General features: G+C 42.5%; 1 protein-coding gene across 1 annotated transcript in view; it reads right to left on the bottom strand.

Moving 5' to 3' along the window:
• Positions 1 to 3,710: 3,710 nt before the first annotated feature.
• The window catches only part of TNFAIP8L3 (TNF alpha induced protein 8 like 3), a 136,734-nt gene continuing 113,155 nt past the window's right edge, over positions 3,711 to 27,289 (bottom strand). The window contains exon 2 of the mRNA XM_044279645.1: positions 3,711 to 4,303. Coding sequence (XP_044135580.1) covers positions 3,741 to 4,303 — 563 coding nt within the window. The 3' untranslated portion in view covers positions 3,711 to 3,740. The remainder of the gene's footprint in view (positions 4,304 to 27,289) is intronic.

The raw sequence follows: 27,289 nt of genomic DNA, 5'->3' as shown, positions 1-27,289 counted from the left end.
ACGGTATTTTGAATTGGAAATTGAACATATTACATGGCACGATATGGGAGATCTGGGCCACTATTGTTTTAAACACCACAATCTACTATGAGTGCAACCAAATGTCTATTCAATAAAAAAAAATGTCTGATGATTCCAGGGGCCACATGAGTGTGGCCTCCATTCATATAGGAGTTCGTTGACTTGGAGCTATTCAGCAGCACTTCATTATTTCAGCAGTACAGAGTTCTTCAAACTTCTTACAGGATTATTCTTGAGAGTACGATTTAATGGCAACCTGGGAATTGGCAGCATTGGTGCATTATCACTACACATCTGAGACCTTGACCCACTTGCAGATGGCCTACAATTGCCCTAAAGGCAAAGGTAAAAAAACCTCACTGAAAAATGGAAATGTAAGACGTAGGCCAGTTTTACAAAAGTCTGTGATCCAGCCAGATACCAATGAAATTTAAAATGCATCACGCATGGATGAAGTACATGTGCTGTCTGTTTTTTCCATAGACCTATTGGACAAAGCTGCAGGGACCAACAGTCTGTGCTGAAGGTTGCCCATGTGATTATACCGATTCAATTTAATGTCCATTCTAAACTCAGAGAGTACCTGGACGAAAACATTGCTCATGTGAAAGCAGCCAAAAAAAAAAAAGTTTTGCCTGCAATTTACCCAGTCCCATCAAGCCTTCACATACTGGGGGCCCTTCTGTGAACCCTGTAACTTTGTGAAGTGGCTATGATCTAACACCAAATCACCAACTATAGTATAGAGCAAGCCAAGGTCTCACAACCCAAGAACAGAAATGGCTGTATAAGAGCCCAGTTAAAATATAACCTTCAATATTCCAATACAATTAACAAGAAAAAGTCACCGTGATCTATAATATACCAGGGCAAAGAGGAAGTGGGGAAAATAATGGTGCCCTCTAAACCAAGTATAATAAGGGTCACTCACCAACCAGACATGGAAAGAGTCAGATGATGCCAGGAGATGGAGCAGTCAACTCTGCTGGTCTGACCATAACCTTTGCCAACTTTGTCATCAGTTATGGTGGTTTATTGTCCTGTATTTCTATGGAACGTGACCATATGAAGCTAGTTGACCCTTCGGCAAAAATGTGTTTGGGATATGCTATTAGGGTTAGTCTAAAGGTTCAAAAGGGCACCATCTGTAACCTGCCCAATTCAGAGCGGAAGCTCTGCAAGAGCCCGTTCAGTGTCATGTTATTAGGGCTAGTCATATTTTATCCCATACATTTTACATCAGGTACTAGGATCATCTAAATCATGCCCCTACCTTGGGGCTAATACCTTCCGTATGGTATTAGACCTCCTTTCATCAGCTTTTTGGACTTTTTTTCCATGTCTGGTTGGAGAGTGACCATTGATTATATTACCATACTTGCCGTGGAGGGTCCAATTGCTTTCCCCACCCCCTGTCTGCCCTGGTCCATAATCGATCACTGTGACTTTATTTTTGATGCTTCATTTTGATGTACTTTTAACATATATTTTAGATGGACCCCTGTACAGTGAAAGCTAGTGGCCACGTTGGCGATTTTTTTTTTAGTTTAAAAAATAAAATAAAAAGTTGTGTGTGGTCTGGTGTGCTCAATCTGCTGAATACTGGTCATAGGCACAATTTCACAATTTGCTATTTACAGTGAGTAACAGAAGTATTTGAACACCCTGCGATTTTGCAAGTTCTCCCACTTATAAATCATGGAGAAGTCTGAAATTCACATTGTAGGTGCATTCCCACTCTGACAGAATAAAAAAATAAATAAATCTGGAAATCACAGTGTATGATTTTTAAAGAATTTATTTGTCTTGCACTGCTGAACATAAGTATTTAAACACCTGATACACAGCAAGAAATCTGGCTCTCAAAGACCTGTTACTGTGCCTTTAAAAAGTCCACCTCTTCTCCATTCATTAATATAACTTAGTAGCACCTGTCTGAGATCTTTAAAGACACCTGTCCACCCTACAGTCAGTCAGATGCCAACTACTACCATGGGCAAGACCAAAGAGCTGTCAAAAGACACCAGAGACAAAATTGTGTATCTCCACAAGGCTGAAAAGGGCTATGGGGCAATTGCCAAGCAGCTTGGTGAAAATAGATCAACTGTTGGAGCAATTGTTAGAAAATGGAAGAGGCTAAATATGACTGTCAGGCTCCATGCAAGATCTCACCTTGTGGGGTATCACTGATGATAAGAAAGGTGAGGAATCAGCCCAGAACTACAAGGGAGGAGCTGGTCAATGACATGAAGAGAGCTGGGACCACAGTTTCAAAGGTCACTGTCGGCAGAACACTACGTCGTCACGGTTTCAAATCATGCATTGCACGGAAGGTTCCCCTGCTCAAGTCATCACATGTCCAGGCCCGTCTGAAGTTTGCCAATGATCATCTGGATGATCCAGAGGAGGCATGGGAGATAGTCATGTGGTCAGATGAGACCAAAGTAGAACTTTTTGGTCTAAACTTCACTCGTTGTGTTTGACACCATCACTACTGAAGGGGAGCATGGGGGTGGTAACATCATGCTTTGGGGGTGCTTTTCTCTGAAGGGGACAGGATGACTGCACTGTATTAAGGAAAGGATGAATGGGGTCATTTATTGTGAGATTTTGAGCAACAACCTCCTTCCCTCAGCCAGCACATTGAAGATGGGTCGTGGCTGGGTCTTCCAACATCACAACGACCTGAAGCACAAGGCCAGTATAACCAAGGAGTGGCTCTGTAATAAGCATATCAAGGTTCTGGAGTGGCCTAGCCAGTCTCCAGAACTAAATCCAATAGAACATCTTTGGAGGGAGCTGAAACTCCATGTTGCTCAGCGACAGCCCCAAAACCTGACAGATCTAGGAGAGATAAGTGGAGGAGTGGGCCAAAATCCCTGTTGCAGTGTGTGCAAACCTGGTCAAGAACTACAGGAAATGTTTGACCTCTGTAATTGCAAACAAAGGCTTCTGTACCAAATATTAACACTGATTTTCTCAGGTGTTCAAATACTTATGTTCAGCAGTGCAAGACAAATACATTCTTTAAAAATCATACAATGTGATTTCCTGATTATTACTTTTTTAATTCTGTCAATCAGAGTGGGAATGCACCTACAATGTGAATTTCAGACCCCTCCATGATTTCTAAGTGGGAGAACTTGCAAAATCACAGGGTGTTCAAATACTTCTGTTCCTCCCTGTATGAAATCAGCTTAAGTGGACACCACAGAAAAGTGTATGGTACTTCTGATTATATATAAATAAAATATATGGGACACTGCATTTTTCCTTTTAGATTAAGGCCATTTAGATTGTTTTCATAAGAAGTCCTCTTAATAGTTACATATAAACTAGTGCCTAATATATTGTCTCTATTGAACGATGGTCAAACAAGAGCATATGAGCAACGAATGAGGCCACAGTATGAAACACAAGTAGATCTCTGAGAATAAAAAGGCCCAGTTAACACCTGACAAATATCAATGAAGAAAAAGGAAGTTCAAGTTCTATCTCCTCTTCTATTTGAGTTCATATAAGGATACAGTTTAATGGTTGTGGGTGAAGGCCTCCTTCAGTGAGTGCAGTACACAACATGCCCCAAGACCAAAATAAACATTCCCAATACAGCCATCTGTGCTCTAATCTGGCCACTGGCAATCCACATCTCAGAAACAGCCATTCCTTAGCATATTATCAGAACCAGAGAAAAAAAGAAATAAAAAGAGAAGACCGTTTTAAATAATTCTTTCATCAAGCAGTTTATTGATGCCTTCACAAATCCTTTTGAGGTACGGCCTGCAGTTTCCATCAATGCTATAAAGAGCGGTAAGGAATTCAACATCTGCAAAGTGATTGAAGACCCTGTTGATTCGAGCATGGGATTTTGGCGTCAAGTGGCGCTGTACCAAGTCGTGAAGTAGGCCATTGCATTCTTGCAGTAGTCCTGAAAGAACACTTTTTTCAAACGTGTATTCCACTTCATAGAAACTGACTGCTGTCATGGCCGTCTGGTTGAGCTTCTTCTTGAATTTCTCTACAATTTCCAGTTCTTCAGGACTGAACTGGTTATTCCTATACAGAATGCCAACTTTGACAGCAACCTTGATAAGGTCCTTTAGGATTTTATGAGCCTCTTTCTTATTCCTCACGTGTTCCTTAGTGGCTTTAAAGAGCTCATCAAAGATTTCGCTGCTTACATCATCGATAAGCATATTTGCCATTGTCTTTGTAGCCATTTTGCTCAGAATTTTCTTCTGAGCTCGTACTGCAAAGCTCTTGGAGCTGAAATTTTCTGGTCCTGTGTATGAAACATAAAACAGTGTCAATTAGTTTGTTTCATGTTAAATTTATTTAATTGTCAATAATGTGAACTATACAGGGGACACCATATACCTTATGTAGGGAGCTGTCAGAGACTGTGCTATTATACTAAGCATGGAAGTGGCTACTTAGCTGAAATGATAAAATCACTAAAACCTGAAGACACAAATATAAAGTGTATTGTCCATAAAATGTTCTGATTATAAAGGGGTTGTCTCTCTCATTTGGGAGACAACTCCTTTCTGTCAGGTTATTATGATTGCAGGGGCAGCATATTACAGCTACAGTTCCGTACTACTAGCAGTCAGAATGGCACAAATAAGGGCAGGTTCACATCAGCGTTAGGGTCCATTCACACGTCCGCAGAATGGGTCTGCATCCGTTCCGCAAATTGCGGAACGGGTGCAGACCACTTCATTCTCTATGGGGCAGGAATGAATGCGGACAGCACACAATGTGCTGTCCGCATCCGCATTTCTGGAGCGCGCCGCCGATCTTCCGGTCCGCGGCTCCGGAAAAAAATAGAACATGTCCTATATTTGTCCGCAATTGCAGACAAGAATTGGCAGTTCTATGGGAGTGCCGGACGGGTGTATAGCGGATCCGCAATGCACTACGGACGGGTGAATGGACCCTAATGAATTCCATTATAACATGGTTACAACGGAAAATAACGGAATTTGTAAGACAGAATTTAAAACGGAAACCTTTAGAGGCATTCCATTCTGCCATAACCGAGGTCTATGGGCAAGCAGAACAGATTAGTCTGGTTTCTGTTATCCAGGACTGAAAAGAAAGTCCTGTCGACAGGACTAAAATGCTATGAATGTGGCTACCAGACATGCAGAATACAATGGACATGTGGGGGAATTGATCATTCCCCCACAACAGTTCTCAGGACTTTTTGTTTGCAACTTTTTAGGGGCCATTTACACAGGGTCTTTTGCTGTGGATCATTGGGGTGGACACTCATGCTCAAATTTTGCCGGTGGCCACAGGGTTTCTTGCTGGTTCCTGCCTCCCATTCATTTCAAAGGAAAGCAGCGCTGAGGATCACGGGGCTTCGGCTTAAAGTTGCAGCTGTGCTGAAAAGGGACCAGTCCATTCTCTGCCCGGCCACGGCTTTAAACAGTCACTCCGCGCTGCCTCCTATTGAACTGAGTTTGAGGCAGAAAGCACATGGTTGGGGGTGAGATTTCGGCAAGAGTGTCCAATTCAGTGGAAAAAAACTCCATGTGAAAGGCTCCTTACACGCCATTGCACCTAAACTTAGAGCCATTTCTAAGCCACCCCACCCTAGCCAATTTCAGCATATTTCTCTTACTCCAAGCTTACTTGGAGCTGGCGTAGATATCCCTTTAAGCGTATGGATTGCCACCGGATGTGCCTAATTTATGGTGCGGCATGCATAAATTGGGCGCATCCTCTAGCAGCGCAGGGGATATTATAGACAGCATGAAATGCTAGTCTATGATAAATTCCACCCATAGTTTCTGAGCTCAATGGTGTGCTTCCCCTGCCACTTGTCTGGATGGCGATTTGCCATTTCGGCTACTAGTAGTATAGATGTGTAGCCACATTATGCAGGCCCTTACATATGACAGAACACTAAGCTGACAGATCGGTCTTAATATTCCCCAAAACTGACAGGTTTTACAGTTCAGGCTCCTCTACCAATGACATTTACCATTGTGTTTTACCTGACATTACAGATCTTAAAATTGTCAGCCCTGCCATCCAAAATGTACAGACGAGCATTACTTGAAAAACTAATTACAATAAAATACAAACTTGGGGTCCATTCACACGTCCGTTGTTTCTTTCCTGATCTGTTCCGTTTTTTTGCGGAACAGATATGGATCAGATCTGTACCCATTCATTTTCAATGGGTCCTGAAAAAAAAAAAATAAATCAGACATTGTGCTGTCCGTTTTTTTTCAGGACCCATTGAAAATGAATGGGTCCAGATCTGTTCCGCAAAAAAGGAACAGATCAGGAAAGAAACAACGGACGTGTGAATGGACCCTTAAAAAGATAAACAGAAAGGCCAACAAGTTACTGAGGGTGATGGGAGTATGACGCCTCAAATGCTGAATCCTCCTATAGTTTGGGGTCATTTACTAATCCTATCTAATTTGTAGACAGAGTAAACAGACAATCTGAATATGCACCACATTTATCACAGTGGCTGATTCTGGATGATAAATCTGGGACATCTATAGACTGTCTAGTGCAGTTTATACCACATATTTATTGGCTTAGCTTAGGACAATAATGTTGTCCACATGCCCTGTCTCTGTTCACTAAAACAGTCTCCATGCCAAAAATTCTGTCCACCAAAAACTTTACACCAACTCTAAATTGGTCTAATCTGTGCCACTTCTATGTGCCAGAATAATGGATTTCAGCTGCATAAACATATCTAGAAGGTAGACAGAAGCTGCCCATGCCTACATTCTAGCTTAAAGAGGACCTTTCATGGGTCCATACATTATGAAATAACAAGCAGGATATGTAGGGCATAGACCATGGCATCACAGCCAGGGAGAAGGTGAGTTTTTTTTCTCTCCCAGGCGATTGGACCGCGCTACAGCCAGGGAGAAGGAGACGCCAATTGAGAAACAGGGCAGTCTCCTCCTCCCTGTACTGATGGTAATCATTAGCATACCAGCCGGGAAAACTGCAGGAGGGCACAGCAGGCGAACGGAGCGGCGCCAAGACAAACTAGTAAGCAATATTAAATCCATGGACTATGTCCTACATATCCTGCTAGTTATTTCATTATGTCTGGACCCATGAAAGGTCCTCTTTAAGGCCTCATGCACACGACCGTTGTGTGCATCAGTGTCCGTTGTTCCGTTTTCCGTGATTTTCTGCGGACCCATTGACTTTCAATGGGTCAGTTGAAAACTCTGAAAATGCACCGTTTGTCATCCGCGTCAGTGATCGGTGTTTCCTGTCCGTCAAAAAAATATGATCTGTCCTATTTTTTTGACGGACAACGGTTCGCGGACCCATTCAAGTCAATGGGTCCGTTAAAAAACACGGAGGCACACAAGATTGTCATCCGCATCCGTGATCAGTGTCCGTTTTTTTCCTACCATTTTCAAGGCAAACTTGACTTAGATTATTTTTTTTTTCACTTTTCTGGTCTGGTAATCCTCCAAAAATCAATGAAGACACACGGAAGAAAAAACGGACACGGATCCCGGAACAATGTTTTGCGGACCATGAAAAAATACTGTCGTGTGCATGAGGCCTTAAGCAGAGAAATGTTGAGGATATTGAAAAAAACCCTGCTTTTTGGTGCATAAAAATAATGCAAGTGTCCAAAAGCTGTGTGCACCAAGATTGTGACTCCAACCGCGGCATAAATAGCAGACTAAGAAGCTGAATCACATAAAAGGCTGACCGCAAACTGCTTGTCTTTATTATAAAGCATCCAATTTTTCTGCAATTAAATTACAGTGAGGCTCAAAATATACTGTAGATTCAAGGTCTTGTGCAAGAAAAATATAATAATCCCTAGAATATAAAATCGCCACCAACACAAGAAAGCAGAGGCCAAAAAACATGACTGGGCAACTAAGGTCCATTTGGCCCCAGCAATGGTCATCTGTGGTAGGTTTAGGTTATTCACTCTGTCTGTTCCATTACACTGGGAATTACGATATCTTTTAGGTTAGGAAGAGCGAGACATAGTGGTGTTTCATCTGGAACTTACATGATACATACTGTATAATGCTCTACCAAATCAAAAATCAACCAGAAGTACAATATGGATAGAATCTTAGGAAATATTTTGAATGTTCTTTTTGAGTGGAGCAGTCTAGTCGCATACTGTACTCCTAGCCTTAGGCATCATCACACCATATGTGTTATTAGATGTACATTTGCTTGCTGGTATCAATAATAGATGAGAAACTATGAATGGCTTGAAAAAAAATCTCTCTCTATAGTATGATGTAGATTTCCAAAACCGTGTTTTAGCAGACCTGTAGGGAGATGGACGCAGCAAACAAGAATATTTCTGTTGTCAAGGTATTATCCTTGTCCTTAAAAGGGGTTGTCCGAGTTAGGAAAAAAAAATATATAGCACTGAAAATCTGATATATAACTGAGCTAAGCAAGTTTTATGCAAAAAAAAAAATATATATTTTTTTTCCTAATTTCCCTGGTTCTTTTCTGGCTCTTTGTTTACATGCAATAAAAACAATCTCTGCCCCTCCCCCTGCTCTGCTCAGGGAGTGAATTCAAGAGCTGCCCTGAGTGACATGTCTGCCTGCTGGGAGAGACTGCAGCATGTTGTATGTGTAGGACTACAAGTCCCAGCTGTACAATGACACTGCTAATACACACAGCATCTTCACCCTACCTTCTTGTGTAATGCTCTCTCTAGTAGATCAGCTCCAGTGCCCAGAATTGTCCCTGCCTGCAGAGCTGTGCAGCTGAAGGGGTTAAGACTCCTAGCAGATAGTAGAAGGCAGTGAAGGGGGGGGGGGGAAGAGAGGGCGTGGCCAGCACAGTGACGTCTTGTTTACAGGCTTGTAAACGACCTTTATCAGAGCAGGGAGAGAAGCTGACATCACAGGTCATGTGACCCTCAGTGAAATCTGAGAAACCAGCCTCTGGAGATAAAGTGAGTGAATTGGAAAGCGGTTACATTTGCCCAGTTAGGAACATAGAAAGAACAAAAAAAATAACTCAGATAACCCCTTTAAGATTACTCATCTATAGTAAAAATACACAACTACAATCAGGTCTAAAACTGTACATAGCTGATTGAAAGCACCTCTGAGCTCCATGTTCAGTGCTCCTAGTAATTACCATTAAATGCTATAATATTCTTTATGACTAGTATTCCTCATACAGGGCTTGTATAATCTAGAGCTGTCTGTGAAAACCATATATCATAACGTATAAAATAACCTATTATTATACCATGCTATTCAGTTTCCCATAGGAAATGGCCACTCAGCCAATTATTTGCAGGTCACCACTGCGGCCACCAAAGCCACATTCATCCTGAACTAATAAAGGAAGCATACGGCGCTCAAGCCATATACTTTGTAGATCCTGGGGAACATGAGGCCTAAAGAAGAGAAACAATTCAACGTGAAAAATGCAATAAGAGTGAGCATAAGAATGGTAGAAAAGACTAGGTTATAGGACTGTATATAAAGTCTAGTGTGACAGTCCAGCAACTCAGAGGCTGCCCCGTCTGCAGGTGACAGACATGTACTGGCTCCTGGGCTCTTAAAAGGCCAGTATGAGCTAAGCTATGCTGACTCTGCCAACCAACTTTCACACCAGGCTTCATTAGGGTCTACCTCTGTCCACTACTAGCCTGAGAAGAAAGGTCCATTTGTTATTTCCTGCTCCTCATGGTTGTGACACTACTTGTTTTCCTGGCCTTGTTCATATGTGTGCTGCCTGCACTGACCATTACCAGACCTACACTTACGACTGACAGCCCTGATCCTTACTCCAGCTCATCCAGGGGAGGACTGGCCATATACCCCTCAGGGAAATTTCCCAGCGGGCCGCTGCCCATGGGGCCACCTGAGCTCTCCTCACAGCTGCTGGCCATGCACATAACGATCTGATGTTCTCAGCAATAATTAATGCTAGAAGCATCAAGTATTTTATGTAGCTGGCCAGTGGCGGCAAGTGCCTTTCTGAACTCAACTATATCACTGTCCTCAGAAGTAGGGCAGTATTGTGACATTTGGTTTTTCTGGGGCGGAATTTTGGGCTACATTTCTGTTGTCCCTCATTACTTGTGGCTTGTGTTGCCCTGCCATCAGTCAATTTGGACTTGCCTACAACTTCTGTCACAATACCAAAAATTTTATTCAGTTTCAATACCAAGAAAAAGTATTACGATAATCAATAACATGCAAAATAAATAAATAAAAACTTGCTCTTAATGTGATGCACTAAAGTAATAAGAGCATGTGCCTCACATTAATACATGCACACATCATAAAACACATACCTATAAAACTGCAGGAAACCTCCTGCAGCAAGATCTTCCTGGAAGCTGATATGTTAAAGGAACTTTGATGATGTCATCACCATGTGACCAGTAACAAGTGGATATTATTGTCACATGGCAATGGCGTCAACAACGGTCCTTTAACTTATCAGCTTCCAGCACCATGAGGACACGGCGAGTTTCTCTCTCCCCTGCCCTCTCTCCCTGACATCCCTCATCGGGCTGCACATGAGAACATGGGGTGTGCTGTGCGCATACCATGTCCTGTGATAGTGACTGATACTACTTAGTATCGAAAAAAAAAACGCTAATCCCAGTATCAAAATATCGAGACTTTAAAACCCAATGCAACTAAAATATATTTATATATGTATAATTTTTTTCTTCAACTTTCTGTTTATTAATTGACATATGAATAACTGTCTACATTACAATGTCTAAAGCATACATGGAATACATATTAAAACAGACAAAGATGATAAAACACCAGCTTATATAAAAATACTAGCATATGGCGCATGTAGATATCTAAGGCTATGAGGAAAGGAACATCATTTTTAAAAAAAGGGAAAAAAAATAAAAAATAAAAAAAGACTTTCTAAAACAGGTTCTCTCCTTCGCTCTATAAAGAAGATCAGTATGATGAAGATCCCAAAGGGACCAGATCTTCAAAAACCTATCTACATTCCCTTGTGATGGGGTTGTGTAGTATTCTAAAGAGTGTATGTCTTGAATGCAAGAGTAAGGCCTCATGCAGATGACAGTGGAAAAAAAATGTCCGTTCATGGCCATTTTGCATCAGTGGGTGCATCCATTTTCTGTCCGTGTGTCTGTTTTTAATGTCCGTTTTGCACCAATTTTTCATGTCCGTTAAAAAACGGACATGAAAACTGGATAAATTTGACCCACCCTTCTGAGAACAGCCTCCCCCAGCTAAAATAAAATAATTTCCCCCACACTGTAGGAATTTTTTTTTTTTTTTTGCTGACGCCAGCTTTAATAATACCCCCATGTAGGCCCCCAGCTAAATAAATGTCCCCCACTGTATATCATTTTTTTTTACCGCCCCTAGCTTTAATAATGCCCCCAATGTAGGGCCCCATCTTAAATAATGTCCCCCATAGTGTGTTTTAAAAAAAAAATATTTTAGGGCCCCCAGCTTTATAATGTCCCCCATGGTTTATATAATGCCCCCATATCGTCCCGCAGCCACCCCCCCCCCCCCCCCAAAGAAAACAACAAACCCTCACCTTATCCACTTGCTCACGCTGCAGCAGTCTGTTCTCTCTTCACAGAACGGGACCTGCCGAAGGTGTGCGATGACGTCACTGCACGCTCCCACATGTTTACGTCACCATGCAGATTACAGGTCCTTCGGCAAGTCCAGCTCAATGAAGAGAGAAGAGACTGCCGCTCCACAAGCAAGTGGATGAGGTGAGGTTTTTGTTTTTTTACCTTTAAATGGCCTGTGTACCCATTTTTAATGGCCATTAGACTGGTGCACTCCTGTGAATCGGCCGTTAAAAATGGTCCCATTGATTTCAACGAACGGCCATGTGAATAGCCCCATAGACTTTCACTGGTGCTAAAAATGGCCGTGTGATGGCCACTACTTAGATGGCCGTCACACGGCCATTTTTCAATGTTGTGTGCATGTAGCCTAATAATCCGCCTTGGATGGAGGAGCAGTTTTTTTCCAGAAAAGCGGTCTAAGGCATTACGCTGCAGTAAGTAATTGGAGGAGCAGCTTGGAGACATGACCTTCCCCTAGGGGGAACATTGAATAGGTACGTGAGCAGATCCAACGACACCAAGCATCCTGTACAGTAGAAGCCACCATATTCCAGAATGGCAGTATGTAAAGACATTCCCAAAATATGTGATAAATCGAGGCTCCACTAGCCAAACCTCTCCAGCAAACATTGGGGATAGTTCCATTAAGGGTATGCAACACTTCCGGGGTACGATACCAGAGCATCAATAGTTTCAGTTGGTTCTCTTTATAGACTACACAAGAGGAACTAGCAAAAGCCCTTGACCATATCACGCTCCAGAGGCCCGGCGAGACTTCTCTATCAAGCCATTTCTCCCACTTCTGCATATATAAATGTCCCCCTCCGACCAAATAAATCTGGGAGGAGAGTAGGTTATACATATCGGAAATAAAGCCCCTAGCTGAAGGACCCTGTAAACAGATTCTTTCAAATGGGGTAACAGTTGAGCAACAGTAAGGGGCTATTTGTTGGTAGTGGAATGCCAAGGATGAGGGGAGATGACATTTACTTTGTAATTCCGGGAAAGAAAATAGGCAGTTGGTAAGAGGTTCTTGCAAAACATAAAAGTGATAGAGTCCCGCCTCTATCCACAGTTTAGCCATATTTGCTTTACTGATATTGTCTAAGTGTGGGTTAATAGAAACGATGCGAGAGGAATGTAGAATGGAAAGATTAAATTAATTCTTGCAGCTCAACCATAGGTTTCTAGTAAAAGCCATGGGGCCTAGTAGGTTTTGGGGAGAGATATCGACTGTGTGACCCCAGATCATAGCACCCATATGTACTTGGGCTAACCAGAGTCGTTTAATCTCAGTCCATTTATTTAAGGAATGTAATGTAGTCCAAGAAGCTATATGTCTAAGATGCGTGGCATAATAGTAAAGGGCCCTGGGATTTTTTGGAGGTCGGGACCGACTTAGCAATGCAATGTTGTTTATTATTCCACACAAATGTGAGAAAGGCAGACTGGATCTGGCAGAGTATCCCCGCAGGCACCCTGACCGGAAACGTCTCAAAGAGATATAGGAGTCTGGGCAGCATAGACAGCTTAATTGCCCAATAAGGACATGTGGAGGGATCCCCATTTGTGTAAAAGCGTAGTAATATTAGTGATCACCGGGGGGAAATTCGCTCCGTATAAAGTAGGAAGAAGTAATATGAACCCCTAAGTATTTCATAGAGCGAGTCTGCCGAAAGTAGTGTTTTGTTTATCTTAATCATTGATGCATTAAAATAAAACTTATATATTAAGTGTACCAGGCATTGACAAAGTCTTGGCCTCGTGGATCCTCCACATTTTGTGACTATATGACAATAAAAAAAGTTCCTATCCCCATGGACTTTCATTCTACTTGGATTTGATGCAAGACTGTGTACATATGATGTCTGTTGAGCCCCACTAATAGTAGCAGCAGTGGGATCAACCAGTTACGGCAGGTTGGATTGTGGCGTGATTGACTCTACAGCCCTGGGACTGAGTCGTGGAGTTCAAGCTAGTTTTGGGTACAGTTGGTACAACTGTACCGACTCCCGCTTAATCAATATTATACACAACTTATTTTTCACTTGCAGTAAAAGAATTAGAGCAGTTCAATAATTCATCAACAAACTACTCTTTTCTATTCTGAAATGGTCCTTGTGGTTACTACTTTGCTTCCAACCTACATTAGTGGAGAGAGGTTGTTTCTGGTTCTAAACATAATTAGATCAGATTTGTGGTCATCCATGAAGGAGGATCTGTCAGAGGCAACACTTTTTCTGAGGACAAATTCAAGGATTTCTTAACTCCTAACAGTGTTTTGCCAGTTATTAAATGCCTAGTGTATTGCATATTAACTTACAGAAATTAAAGAAAAGTTATTTGGCCAGAAATTGTATTCCAATTACTAGGTTTTAAGTTCTATTCAAGTAGCCTGATTACTTACATGTTGATGAGAATAAGCCCAACTGTACAACAGTAAATTACTTATTACTGGCCATTTATGAAGGAGTCTGAGTGAGATAAAATAGAGGAGTGCGAGTCAGAACTGTGGCTCCCCGGCCCCAGAGCCCTGGATAGTCCAAGAGCCCAGCAGTGGCAGTGGTTTACTATACAAATGCATTTACAAGTGTATGCTTGTGTATGTAACGTCACAAATACAGTGTGTTTTATTGAAAGTACTAAGTACCATAGCAAACAATCTTATTAGCCTCATGCCACATTTCTAAAGTGATGAGAAAAGTGGGGTTTCACAGAAAGTGGATGGGGTTTAGAAGAATGGGTCAGGGCCTCCTATGGACCAGTACTTGAACTTGCACCAAAACTAGGTGAAAATCTATACCTGCTCATAGTGGTGTAGATTTCCATTTCTAGTGCAGGATCAGCCCATGATACACCAAATTTTAAAGGTGCATTTCTCTTCATAAATTTGGCACATTGTAAGTCAGTGCACACATCAAAGACTGATGTACAAAATCCCAATCTTAATACATTCCCTCCATATGGTTAGAGCACAGTTCTTCATTTCAAAAGGGGTGTGTCGGGAACTGATCAAAATCTATGTAGAATTAGCAATAATTGCCATGAAGATTGTAATATTTTAAAATGGGTTGCCTGGAATTTGAAAAAATATATAAAATTTAGCTAACACGAGAAAATGCGATACTGAACTGTAAAATTCCTGATTGCTCCACTGGTGCTGCTCCGGTGGTCCCTGCCGGTCTTTGTATAGGCCACTGGTGACATGACATCCAGGTGACTAACGAGAAAAGGCGTGGACACACACCTCACCACACAACATAAATGAGGTGTTATTCTCTGGATTAGTATGATAATTTGGTACAATTATAGCACACTTCATGGAAAAAGGGAGTGTGGTTCAAGTGTTTGGTGCAACTAATTTTATGCTGTGATCTGGACTGGTAAACATCTGTGTCATGGGCAATGGGCAAGCATTCATCTTCACATTCCTTTTCTGAAAAAAAAAAGTCTGCTCCCCATGTGACAAACAGAGAACAAATGTGACTGATGGAGGAAGGAGGGCATAACACAACAACATGACAGACGTCCATGTTACCCATCCCTCTTAGGGTTATGTACAGTAGTTACACAGGGAGAGGAGCAACTATACCTGTGATGGCTAACCTCCAGAACTCCAGCTGTGGTAAAACTACAACTCCCAAGATGCACACTTGCTTAGCTGTTTTCAGGACTACATAGAAATGAATTGAGCATGCTGGGAGTCGTAGTTTCACCACAGCTGGAGTGCCGGAGGTTAGCCATCACTGAACTATACAATGCATTCAGATAGTCGTCACACCCTTTCACTTTTTCATATTTTATGTTGCAGCCTTGTGCTATAATAAAGTTTCCCCCATCACTTTGCACTCAATACTACATATTAAAAAGGAAAATCTAAAATTATGCATTGGCATAAGTATTCAGACCCTTTGCTATGACACTTGAAATTTAGCACTAGTGGCCTCCCATTTTTCTTGACCATCTTTGAGATGTTTCTACACCACGATTAGAGTCCACCTGTGGAAAATTCAGTTGACTGGACATGCTTGCGAAAGATACACCCCTAGCTATATAATTCTCACAGCTAACAATGCATATCAGAGCAAAAACCAAGTCATGAGGAGGAACGGAAACCTGTAGAGATCAGAGACAGATTTGTGTGGAGGCAAAATCTACTGCACTTCTATAGCCTCCATTAATTCTTAAGTGGGACAAGTTTAGAACAACCAGGACTCTTCCTAGAGCTGATCGCTACACCAAACTAAGTAATTGGGTGAGAAGAGCCTTGGTAAGAGTGGTGACCAAAAAGCCAATGGTCACTCTGGCTGAACTAAAAAAATCCTACGTGCAGATGGGAGAAAAGTACAGAGATATTATTAATGAATCCTGATCTAGACTGTTCTGGACCTCAGTCTGGGCTGAAAGTTCATCTTCCAACAAGACAAGTACACAATCAAGACAAAAAACAGGAGTGGTTTAGGGGCAACTCTGTGAAGGTCCTTGAGTATCCCAGACAGAGCCCTTTTTTCAATAAATTAGCAAAGATTTCAAACATTCTGTTTTTACGAGGGGTAATTAGTCCAGAACGATGGGGGAAAATGTGATTATTTTAATTTTATCACAGGGCCGCAACATAACAAAATGTAAAAAATGTGAAAGGATCTAAAGATTTTCTGTATGCGTCAAATCTCTCTCCTCATCCTACAACCTATCAGCATACCCCCACTGGATGCAGCAGTCACACGGGGGTACAGCAAGTCACTATTGTAGGAAAGGCAACAAAGACTGTCGGTGAGTAATGTTTTGAGGGTTTTTATTTTAATCACATTTACTCCTGATGGTTGAATGCTTTCAAATCCTTGAAATCCCCTTTAGAATACATTACAGAGACAATTATGTTGCATGTATAAACCTTTTCCAGTGTATCCTCAATTCTTTTCCCCCAATAGGCATACGTGACCTGTGTACAGAGATCTACCAAGTTCAGACAGTGTTTGGTCCCCTAAATGATCACTGTGATGCAACCCAGCAGAATCTGGGTCTTCATACTCGCCCTTGAGTTTACATTATTTGCAATCTAAGAACACGCTGCGCACATACAGTTGAAACCAGAAGTTTACATACACTATATAAAAAGACACATCTGCATGTTTTTCTCAATATCTGACATGAAATCAGAATAAACCTTTCCTGTTTTTCGTCAATTAGGATTACCATAATGAGTATTATTATTTGCCAAATGCCAGAATAGAGAGAGAGAGAGAGAGAGAGAGAGAGAGAGAGAGAGAATGAATGAAAATTCTGGTCCGAAACCGAAAATTCAGGATGCCCTTGACCGGAAACCGAAACTGCCTTTTTGCCCAAATACTTTTAAAATACTTTTTTTAAGTAAAAAAAAAAGGAAAGTGAATTAAAATATAAAGTAAAACAGATACATAGATATTATACACACAATGCCACCCAAAGTGGTTATTTTTTAAAAAAAATGTCACTCTCATTTCCCCCCCTCCCTTGTCACTCTTATTCTACCCCCCCTCCCTTGTCACTCTCATTCTACCCCCCCTCCCTTGTCACTCTTATTTACCCCCCCTCCCTTGTCACTCTTATTCTACCCCCCTCCCTTGTCACTCTCATTCTACCCCCCCTCCCTTGTCACTCTCATTCTACCCCCCCTCCCTTGTCACTCTCATTCTACCCCCCCTCCCTTGTCACTCTCATTCTACCCCCCCTCCCTTGTCACTCTCATTCTACCCCCCCTCCCTTGTCACTCTCATTCTACCCCCCCTCCCTTGTCACTCTCATTCTACCCCCCCTCCCTTGTCACTCTCATTCTACCCCCCCTCCCTTGTCACTCTCATTCTACCCCCCCTCCCTTGTCACTCTCATTCTACCCCCTCCCTTGTCACTCTCATTCTACCCCCTCCCTTGTCACTCTCATTCTACCCCCCCTTGTCACTCTCATTCTACCCCCCCTTGTCACTCTCATTCTACCCCCCCTTGTCACTCTCATTCTACCCCCCCTTGTCACTCTCATTCTACCCCCCCTTGTCACTCTCATTCTACTCCCCCCCCCTCCCTTGTCACTCTCATTCTACCCTCCTCCCTTGTCACTCTCATTTTACACCCCCCCTCCCCCTCCCTTGTCACCTCTAGTGTAGCCTGTGTAGCGTGGCCGTGCTCTGTTCGGTCCGCGGTACAGGAGCATTTGTTTCTTGTACCCGGCCGGACTGAAAGGAAGTGCACACTAAGTGAGCACTTCCTGTCAGTCCGGCCGGGTACAGGAAACAAAAGCTCCTGTACCGCAGAACGAACAGAGCTCGGCCACGCTACACTAACAACAGCAGTAGCACAGAGCAGACACAGCAGGCTGCGCAGCACTGAGCCGGAGATTCTTTAGAGCGGCAAGCGTTTAGGAGGCACAGCATGAGGGGCGCCGCCGCCCGGCCGCCCGAACGTATATAACCAACCATATTTTCTGCCGATATGTACCAATATCGGCCGAAATGGATTAGGCCCATTTTCGGCCGATATTTTCGGTGCACCTCTATTTTAAGGGATTTTTATTACTTTCTGCAATGTCAAAAGTTTACATACACTAAGATTACTATGCCTTTAAACAATTCTGGACTGCCCATATGATGATGTCATGTGTTTGGAAGCTTCTGTTAGGTTTGTTGGCGACATCTGAGTTATTTAGAGACACACCTGTGGATGTATTCAAATGCACACCTGAAACACTGATTCTTTGTGTAGCATCATGGGAAAATCTAAAGAAATCAGTCAAGATATCAGGAAGAGAATTGTGGACTTGCACAAGTCTGGCTCAACATTGGGTGCAATTTCAAGATACCTGAAGGTGCCTCGTTCATCTGTACAAACAATTAAATGCAAGTACATACAAGATGGGAATGTCCAGCCATCATACCACTCAGGAAGGAGACGGGTTCTGTGTCCCAGAGATGAACGTGCTTTGGTCCGACATGTGCATATCAACCCAACAACAAAAGCAAAAGACCTTGTGAAGAGGATGGCGGAAGCTGGCAAGATTGTGTCAGTATCCACAGTGAAACGAGTACTACATCAACGTGGGCTGAAAGGCCACTCTGCCAAGAAGAAGCCATTACTCCAAAAGAAACATAAAAAAAATTCAGATTAATGTTTGCCAATGCATACATTTTTGGAGACATGTCCTGTGTTCTAACGAAACTAAAATTGAACTTTTTGGCCATACTGATCATCGTTACGTTTGGAGAAAAAAAGGAGAAGCTTCGAAACCTAAGAACACCATCCCAACTGTGAAACACGGGGTGGCAGCATCATGTTGTGAGGTTGTTTTGCTGCAGGAGGGACTGGTGCACTTCACAAATGGAATCATGAGGAAAGAAGATTATGTGGAAATACTGAAGCAGGAAAACTAGAGAAATGGTCAAAAATCTGGCAACTAAAATTTAATGTTGATAAGTGCAAGATAATGGACCTGGGACGTAAAAACCCAAGAGCAGAATATAAAATCAGTGATACAGTCCTAACCTCAGTATCTGAGGAAAGGGGTTTAGGGATCATTATTTCAGAAGACTTAAAGGTAGGCAGACAATGTCATAGAACAGCAGGAAATGCTAGCAGAATGCTTGGGTGTATATGGAGAGGCATTACCAGTAGAAAGAGATAGGTGCTCATGCCGCTCTACAGAGCACTAGTGAGACCTCATGTGGAGTATTGTGCGCAGTACTGGAGACCATATCTCCAGAAGGATATTGATACTTTGGAGAGAGTTCAGAGAAGAGCTACTAAACTAGTACATGGATTGCAGGATAAAACTTACCAGGAAAGATTAAAGGACCTTAACATGTATAGCTTGGAAGAAAGAAGAGACCGAGGGGATATGATAGAAACTTTTAAATACATAAAGGGAATCAACAAGGTAAAAGAGGAGAGAATATTTAAAAGAAGAAAAACTGCTACAAGAGGACATAGTTTTAAATTAGAGGGGCAAAGGTTTAAAAGTAATATCAGGAAGTATTACTTTACTAAGAGAGTAGTTGATGCATGGAATAGCCTTCCTGCAGAAGTGGTAGCGGCAAATACAGTGAAGGGGTTTAAGCATGCAGGGGGTAGGCATAAGGCCATCCTTCATATAAGATAGGGCCAGGGGCTATCCATAGTATTTAGTATATTGGGCAGACTAGATGGGCCAAATGGTTCTTATCTGCCGACACATTCTATGATCTCAAGACATCAGCCAGAAAAGGTTAAGCTTGGGCGGAAATGGGTCTTTCAAATGGACAATGACCCAAAGCATACTGCCAAACTGGTTACAAAGTGGCTTAGGGATAACAAAGTCAATGTTTTGGAGTGGCCATCACAAAGCACTGATCTCAATCCTATTGAAAATGTATGGGCAAAGCTGAAAAGGCAGGTGTGAGCAAGATGACCAACAAACATGGCTCAGTTACGCCAGTTTTGTCAGCAGGAATGGGCCCAAATTCCGACCAACTATTGTGAGAAGCTTGTGGAATGATATCCAAAACATTTGACCCAAGTCACACAGTTTAAGGGCAATGGTGCCAAATATTAATGAAATGCATGTAAACTTTTGACTTTGCAGAAAAGTAATAAAAAAATGCTCTCTCATTATTCTGACATTTGGCAAATAATAATTATGGTAATCCTAACTGACCAAAAACAGGAAAGGTTTATTCTGATTTCATGTCAGATACTGGGGAAAAACCATGCAGATGTGTCTTTTTATATAGAGTATGTAAACTTCTGGTTTCAACTGTACATATACCTGTGAAAACCAAGCTGGGGAGCTTGATTTTGTTACATTTAGCCAAATAAAAAATCGGTAATGGGCACATTTTTGATGATTTTTAATTGCAGCAAAGTTTCCTACATTATGTTCTCCACTGGGACAGTCATTGCAAAAAAGCATGATGTCTTTGGTTAATTTGCTGTCAGAAGAATAAAATGTAAGATCAAGTTAACTCCTCGCTGACAGGAAAGTCCATACATCTTGACCCGTGATAAATAATCCTGATTACATAGTGCCAAGCCTTGAGACGTGTTAAATGTTATTTTCTACTCAGCTAGCTGCTGGCCAAATAACTAGACTGACCAAACTCTGTCCTGATAACTTTGTAATTACAGTCAATTTACAGAGGGTTACATCGCTCGCTGCCGAGAGCTTTCCATCATTGTACAACACGTGTTTCCAGAAAAGGGCTTCACTGGCAAACGTGTAATTATTTCTATTTTCAAAACTGACTCTTCAAATATGTTACATTCATTCCCAGGAAGTTGTCAGGCTCATGCAGCTGTCTTTTTCAGCAAAAAGGCTTTTATCCAACAACAGGAAAACTTGCCTGTGATTTGCTTCTCATTTCTGACAATAAAAGAGATCATAATTGAGGAGGACTGACACTTCTGACCATGGAGTATGTGCTTGTATTAAAGGAGAACTGATTACCTACATATATTGTCTATTGCAGTAGGGTTTTGATCATACCGGACACGTGTAGACCAGGGTAGCGCTTCATTCCATTAAATCCATTTACCTTTGCATATTGCAGGCAGAGTCACTCAGTGCTAGAATATACTGAAGCACGAGTCTGTAATTTTTTTCTCTTTGGTCTAGCTGTGCAGAAAATAGTCTGCTTTGTTCATTAGATTCACCCAATTTTTCCATGTAAAAAAAAAATCTGACAATACGGTAGTTTGGGCCGGGCAAAACCGTGGTATAAGAAGTCATGCTCATGCTCTTGCAATATAGATTGGCGTGGTAAAGATCCATACCGCGCCACCCATAAAATTCTGTGTACCTCCTTTTTTTTCTGGAGATGCACAAAAATGTTCTGGATTGGCCAAAAAAGTTAAAAACAATTATTTATTCCTTCTTGATTAAAAACAGAGTTGTGCACAACCTTCAAAAATACCTCCTACCTGATTCATCATTAATCACGGCTCTCACAGATATGTTCTCCTTATGGATTCTGTGACAATCCACCGGAAACAAATCTGACAGGTGCACATTACATTACTCTTATAATAAAAGCCCTGTGTGCGTGCTCAGGGCTGTGTGTCTGTGCGTGTGTGCCGATAATTGAACTGCGCATGTGCAGCGAGCCAACCAATCATCACACGGCGCTCCACACGCTGCCCACACTTGCACGCCGCCCAATCACCGCCACCGCTCGCAGTTTATGGTGTGCTCTCCAACTCAGAGCGCCGCCATTACTGTCCGTGCATCACAGAGCTGCACAGTCCCAGCACTCTCAGCCACAGACAGCAGCCGCTGCCAGCAGTCTCAGCCACCAGCCAGTGCCACCAGTCACAGTGCCAGCAGTCTCAGCCACCAGTCAGTGCCAGGCGTCTTAGCCATCAGTCAGTGCCAGCAATCTCAGCCACCAGTCGCTGCCAGCAGTCTCAGCACCACCAGTCAATGCCACCCGTCCCCTTGCCACTTAATATAGATTGTTTCTACTAATGTTTATGCACTACTGTTCTAGCGCCCATTATTGTAACGGGCTTAATGTCTAGTTGTTATAGAATAGGATACAGGCTCTTGTGTATAACTACTTGATTCGATATGCCATTTGCGAGCTGTCAGACATCTTGATTCGTTCCCCCCCCTTCCCCCCAGATAGAGTCAGCACACACAGATGGCATAGAAAGGCAGTGCGAGTCAGGAGGTTTATAAAACTGCAGCTAATCACTGTATACATTCACCTACCATATACAGATGAAACTCTAAAAATTTGAATATCATGCAAAGTTAATTTATTTCAGTAATGCAACTTAAAAGGTGAAACTAACATATGAGACTCATTACATGCAAAGCGAGATATTTCAGGCCTTTATTTGTTATCATATGGATTATTATGGCTTACAGCTTATGAAACCCCAAAGTCTCAATTTTAGGGTGCCCTTTGCTCAGGGGGTATGGATTAATTAGCTGACTAGTGTGTGACATTTTGAGCCTAGAATATTGAACCTTTTCACAAAATATCTGCACTCCTGATCCTTTAGACAGGGGAGACATTATATCATCAACGGTTGTGTGTAAACTCCATGTGCTGTAAGGACCTTGTGAGGTCACAGGATTACATGACATCCTAAAGAAGCTGCGGGATGTTTGAAGCAGGGTAATATCTACATCCCATGTGCTGTGCTAATAAAGATTAGTAATATAATATGAAAATAATAACTAAGGCAAGGGGTACATTCACCCCGTTTGCTGTCCACGTCTGTACTTCTGTTCCGCAAAAAAGATAGAGATGTCCTATGCTTGTCCACAAAACCCACACAGTCGTCTGAATGGACTCTAATAGTTTTTAGGGTGAGGCATATGGTCAATCTGAAAATGAGGTTTGAATGTCATGTGACCCTGTGACATCAGAAGTAGCGTGACCATATTTTGGTTTACGAAAAGGAGGACACAGTGCCAACTGGTGGCATGGTGCAGACGGACACCTGAACTTGGCGGAAGTTGGTGGTGGATGTTGTAATTTAAAGTATTTGGTGGCACTATGTCAATGTGTATGGGATATGGACGTAAACAGTTTAGGCCGCATTCACATCACCATTTTGTTTTCCATTCTTCTGATCCGTAATAAAAATAAAAAAACAACCACAAAAAGACGTATCTGTTATATACTATTCTGTCAGAGCTCCGTTATTTTTGATGTAAAAAAAAAAAACTCCCATTATTAACGCCCCCATTAGCGGCCCCTAATATTATTAATGCCCCCCCATTCTGCTTGTGTAAAACAAAACAAAAAATGACTCACCTTCATTTGAATGCACCGGGGATGGGACACCCGCTCTTCACTGGATGCGCAGGACAGGACGTTTTTCAGGTCCTGCTGCTTCCAGTCAACACTCAGGCTGGGTTCACACTTGAGCGTTGCGCAAACGCGCGTTCTACGCGCGTTTTTGACGCGCATTTTTGTAATAGTAAACGCGCGTTTGACGCGCGTTTGTGTGATTCACTACAGTGTCCTATGGCCACAAACGCCCCAAAAATCGCTCATGTACTTTTTGGAGCGTCGGGCGTTTTACAGCGCGATCGTACGCGCTGTAAAACGCCCAAGTGTGAACCATTCCCATAGGGAATCATTGGTTTCTCCTTGTTGAGCGTTTTACAGCGCGTAGGAACGCGCTGTAAAACGCTCAGGTGTGAACCCAGCCTCACTCCTCACAGAATGTAGCAGCAATGACATCATCACGCTGGGAACTCAGGTCCTTGCTGCTACATGCGGTGAGGAGCAAGTGTCTCCTTGATTGGAGGCAGCAGTACCTGCAAAATGTCATCACGCTGGGAGTGCAGGTCCTGACCAGTGCATCCAATGAGGAACGAGTGTTCCCCATGGCACGTTCATAAGGATAAGGTGAGTATTTTTCGTTTTTACACAAGCAGAATGTGGGGCAATGGCTATACTAATGAGTGCTCCACAATGGAAGCACTCATTAGTAATAGTGTGTTCCCGGCTACCCGACCCCCATCTCGAGAATCCCGGACATGTTGTAAATTCCAGCCGGGCCATTTGTTTAGTTCCCAAAAAGAGGACATGTCCAAAAAAAGATGATGCAAAATCCTTACAGTACATGGAGTTTATAAAAACCATATACAAAAATGTACAGAAGAACATGAAGGGTGGGGTGATGCCTGAGAGCTTCCAGTAGGGATCTGATAGCTGATGAGGCTGTTGGGAGACTGACCACTGCTGTACACACATAAGTGCAAGCATTGGGGGGCAATTTTTTATTTATTTTTATTATTGCATTATAGTCATTCTGAGCTTAAAATCATTTTTTTATTTGGTCTTTATTAAAAATATGGAGCCCTTTTTTCTGTACGTAGCTGAGATGCTGTAGTAGCAGCATGTAGATTTTTTCTCTTTTCTGTCATCTGGGGAGCAGACGGTCTCCTTATCTCTGCTCTCTGACATTATAAACACTCATTATAGCTCAGTTCTCATCTTACTGATAAAAATGTGGCTTAAGTGTTTATGACCTCTTAGTAATTTAGAGATAAGGTTTATTAGATGACCAGCACAAAGTGAAAGTACCAGTCACACAGTTAGAAAAACAGTTAACCCTTTGTGAAAGAACAGTTCAAAAATTAGTAAAATGCAATCAAACAAATATTGCCTCCGAAGGTGTACATAGCCTTTAAAACGGCTCTGTCACCAGGATCAACCGTATTAAACCAGACATACTGGCTGGTAGGGCTCATCATGCTGAATAAAATCATATCTTTATTTTGTCTGTACGTTAAACGGCTGCAGAAAAATCTGCGTTTTTATTTATATGTAAATGAGAATTTCGAGCACTCAAAGGCGGGACTGAATCATCTGAGCACTGCTATGTAACACCCCCATCTGCACACGCCCCCTCCTCTTGACTGACAGGGCTAGACATCAGGCTGAGGGCAGAGCTGTGTCCTGGCTTATACATAGGTATTGTATATATGTGTATTATACACACTATGTACTATAGCTTCACCACACTGAGATCGGCTCAGAACGCTGATATACATATCACTGCTGTATTCACAGGCAGAATGCATCATTATGAAGACACCTCTGCTGTGAGTTTATAAACATAGAAAACCATGCATCTCTATATGGTAATGCTATAACTTAGTGCAGTGTTTCCCAACCAGTGTGCCTCCAGCTGTTGCAAAACTACAACTCCCAGCATGCCTGGACAGCCTTTGGCTGTGCGGGCATGCTGGGAGTAGGGGTGGGCCATATAGGCGATATAAATTTGTTCCACGATATGGATTTTTAGCATATCGCCTATATCGCCGGACTGCGATATGATCGCGCTCTCTGCGCGCACCATGTTCTCCTGAGACGGCACAGAGTGGAGAAGGAGGGAGTCCCTCCCTCCCCACTGTGCGTGGCTGCCGCTGCCCACCAATGACAAAAGAGGTGGAGGAGGAGGGACTGACAGTAAATCATTGAGTTTTGACGATCTCAGTGAGAGCGTGAAAACTCAAATCCGATGGTATATTCTAACCCCCAGGCGTTCCCATGGTGACAGGGACACTTGCCTGGGGGTTAGAATATACAGGGCCACGCCGCTCACAGGAGTACATTTATAAACTAAACAGTAACTTTAACTTTAATCAGCGACTCTTTACTTGTATACTGTTCTCTGTCTTAGCTCCGGTAACAGCAGGCAGAGTAAGGTATACAAGTAAAGAGTCGCTGATTAAAGTTAAAGTTACTGTTTAGTTTATAAATGTGCTCCTGTGAGCGTCGGGGAGGGGGATCTGTGGGTGTCACTGTTTAGGGGAGGTGGATCTGTGGGTGTCACTGTTTAGGGGAGGGGGATCTGTGGATGGCACTATTTAGGGGAGGGGGATCTGTGGATGGCACTATTTAGGGGAGGGGCATCTGTGGATGGCACTGATTAGGGGAGGGGCATCTGTGGATGGCACTGATTAGGGAAGGGGCATCTGTGGATGGCAGTGATTAGGGGAGGGGCATCTGTGGATGGCACTATTTAGGGGAGGGGGATCTGTGGATGGCACTGATTAGGGAGGGGGATCTGTGGACGGCTCTGTTATGGGAGGGGGATCTGTGGATGGCACTGATTAGGTGAGGGGGATCCAGGGACGGCTCTGTTATGGGAGGGGGATCTGTGGATGGCACTGATTAGGGGAAGGGGATCTGTGGATGGCACTGTTTAGGGGAGGGGACTCAGCTCCCTGCTGTTGTGTGCACTATGCACAGGGCAGCAGGGAGAGTGTAAAGTCCTATTCACCCTAATAGAGCTCTATTAGGGTGAATATGACAAGGGTTCTAGCCCCTAAGGAGACTAATAAATAAAAAGTAAAAAAAAAAAAAAAAAAAAGTTTAAACCCCCCCCCCCAATATAGAAAACAATATATCGCGATATATATCGCACGTGCTTAAAATTATATCGCAATATAGATTTTAGGCCATATCGCCCACCCCTAGCTGGGAGTTGTAGTTTTACAACAGCTGGAGGCACACTGGTTGGGAAACACTGGCTTAGTGGTATAGCGATCTGCCCTGAATATAGACATCCCTGGTTCAAGTTCCAGGAGAGGTCTTTTTATTTTTCATTTTTATTTAAAACCACATTAGGGTACTTTCGCACTTGAATTGTTGGATTTCGGCAGGCAGTTCTGTATGCAAACGGATACCATTTGTAGACGGATCTGGATGCAGATCCGTCTCACAAATACATTGCAATACCGGATCAGTCTCTCAGTTTGTCATTCGACAAAAGGGACCGGTATTTATCCTTTTCACACACGTGCAGATCCGGTTTTCCCAGAACACTTGGAATGCATTAATGCATTTCAATGGAAGTGTTCCGGAATTATGGACGGAGAAAATACTGCAGCATGCTGCGGTATTTTCTCCGTCCAAAAACCGTACAGTGACTGAACTGAAGACATCCTGATGCATACTGAACGGATTGCTCTCCATTCTAAATACATTAGGATAAAACTAAATCTTTTTTTTCCGGTATTGAGCCCCTAGGACGGAACTCAATGCCGGAAGACAAAAAAAAACTTAAGTCTCTACTAAAATTCAAACCAGGGATCTTCACATACAAAACCAGTTGCTTAAACCTTTAAGCCATAGCATTGCAGATAAAAAGTTATGGTTTTTTCTATATTTATAAGTTAACACATATTACCAGTGTCTT

This window comes from Bufo gargarizans, chromosome 2 (genome assembly GCF_014858855.1).
Source record: "Bufo gargarizans isolate SCDJY-AF-19 chromosome 2, ASM1485885v1, whole genome shotgun sequence".
Classification (NCBI taxonomy): Eukaryota; Metazoa; Chordata; class Amphibia; order Anura; family Bufonidae; genus Bufo; species Bufo gargarizans.
The sequence above is the reverse complement of the archived record's forward strand: the minus strand, read 5'-3'. Positions and strand labels throughout refer to the sequence as shown.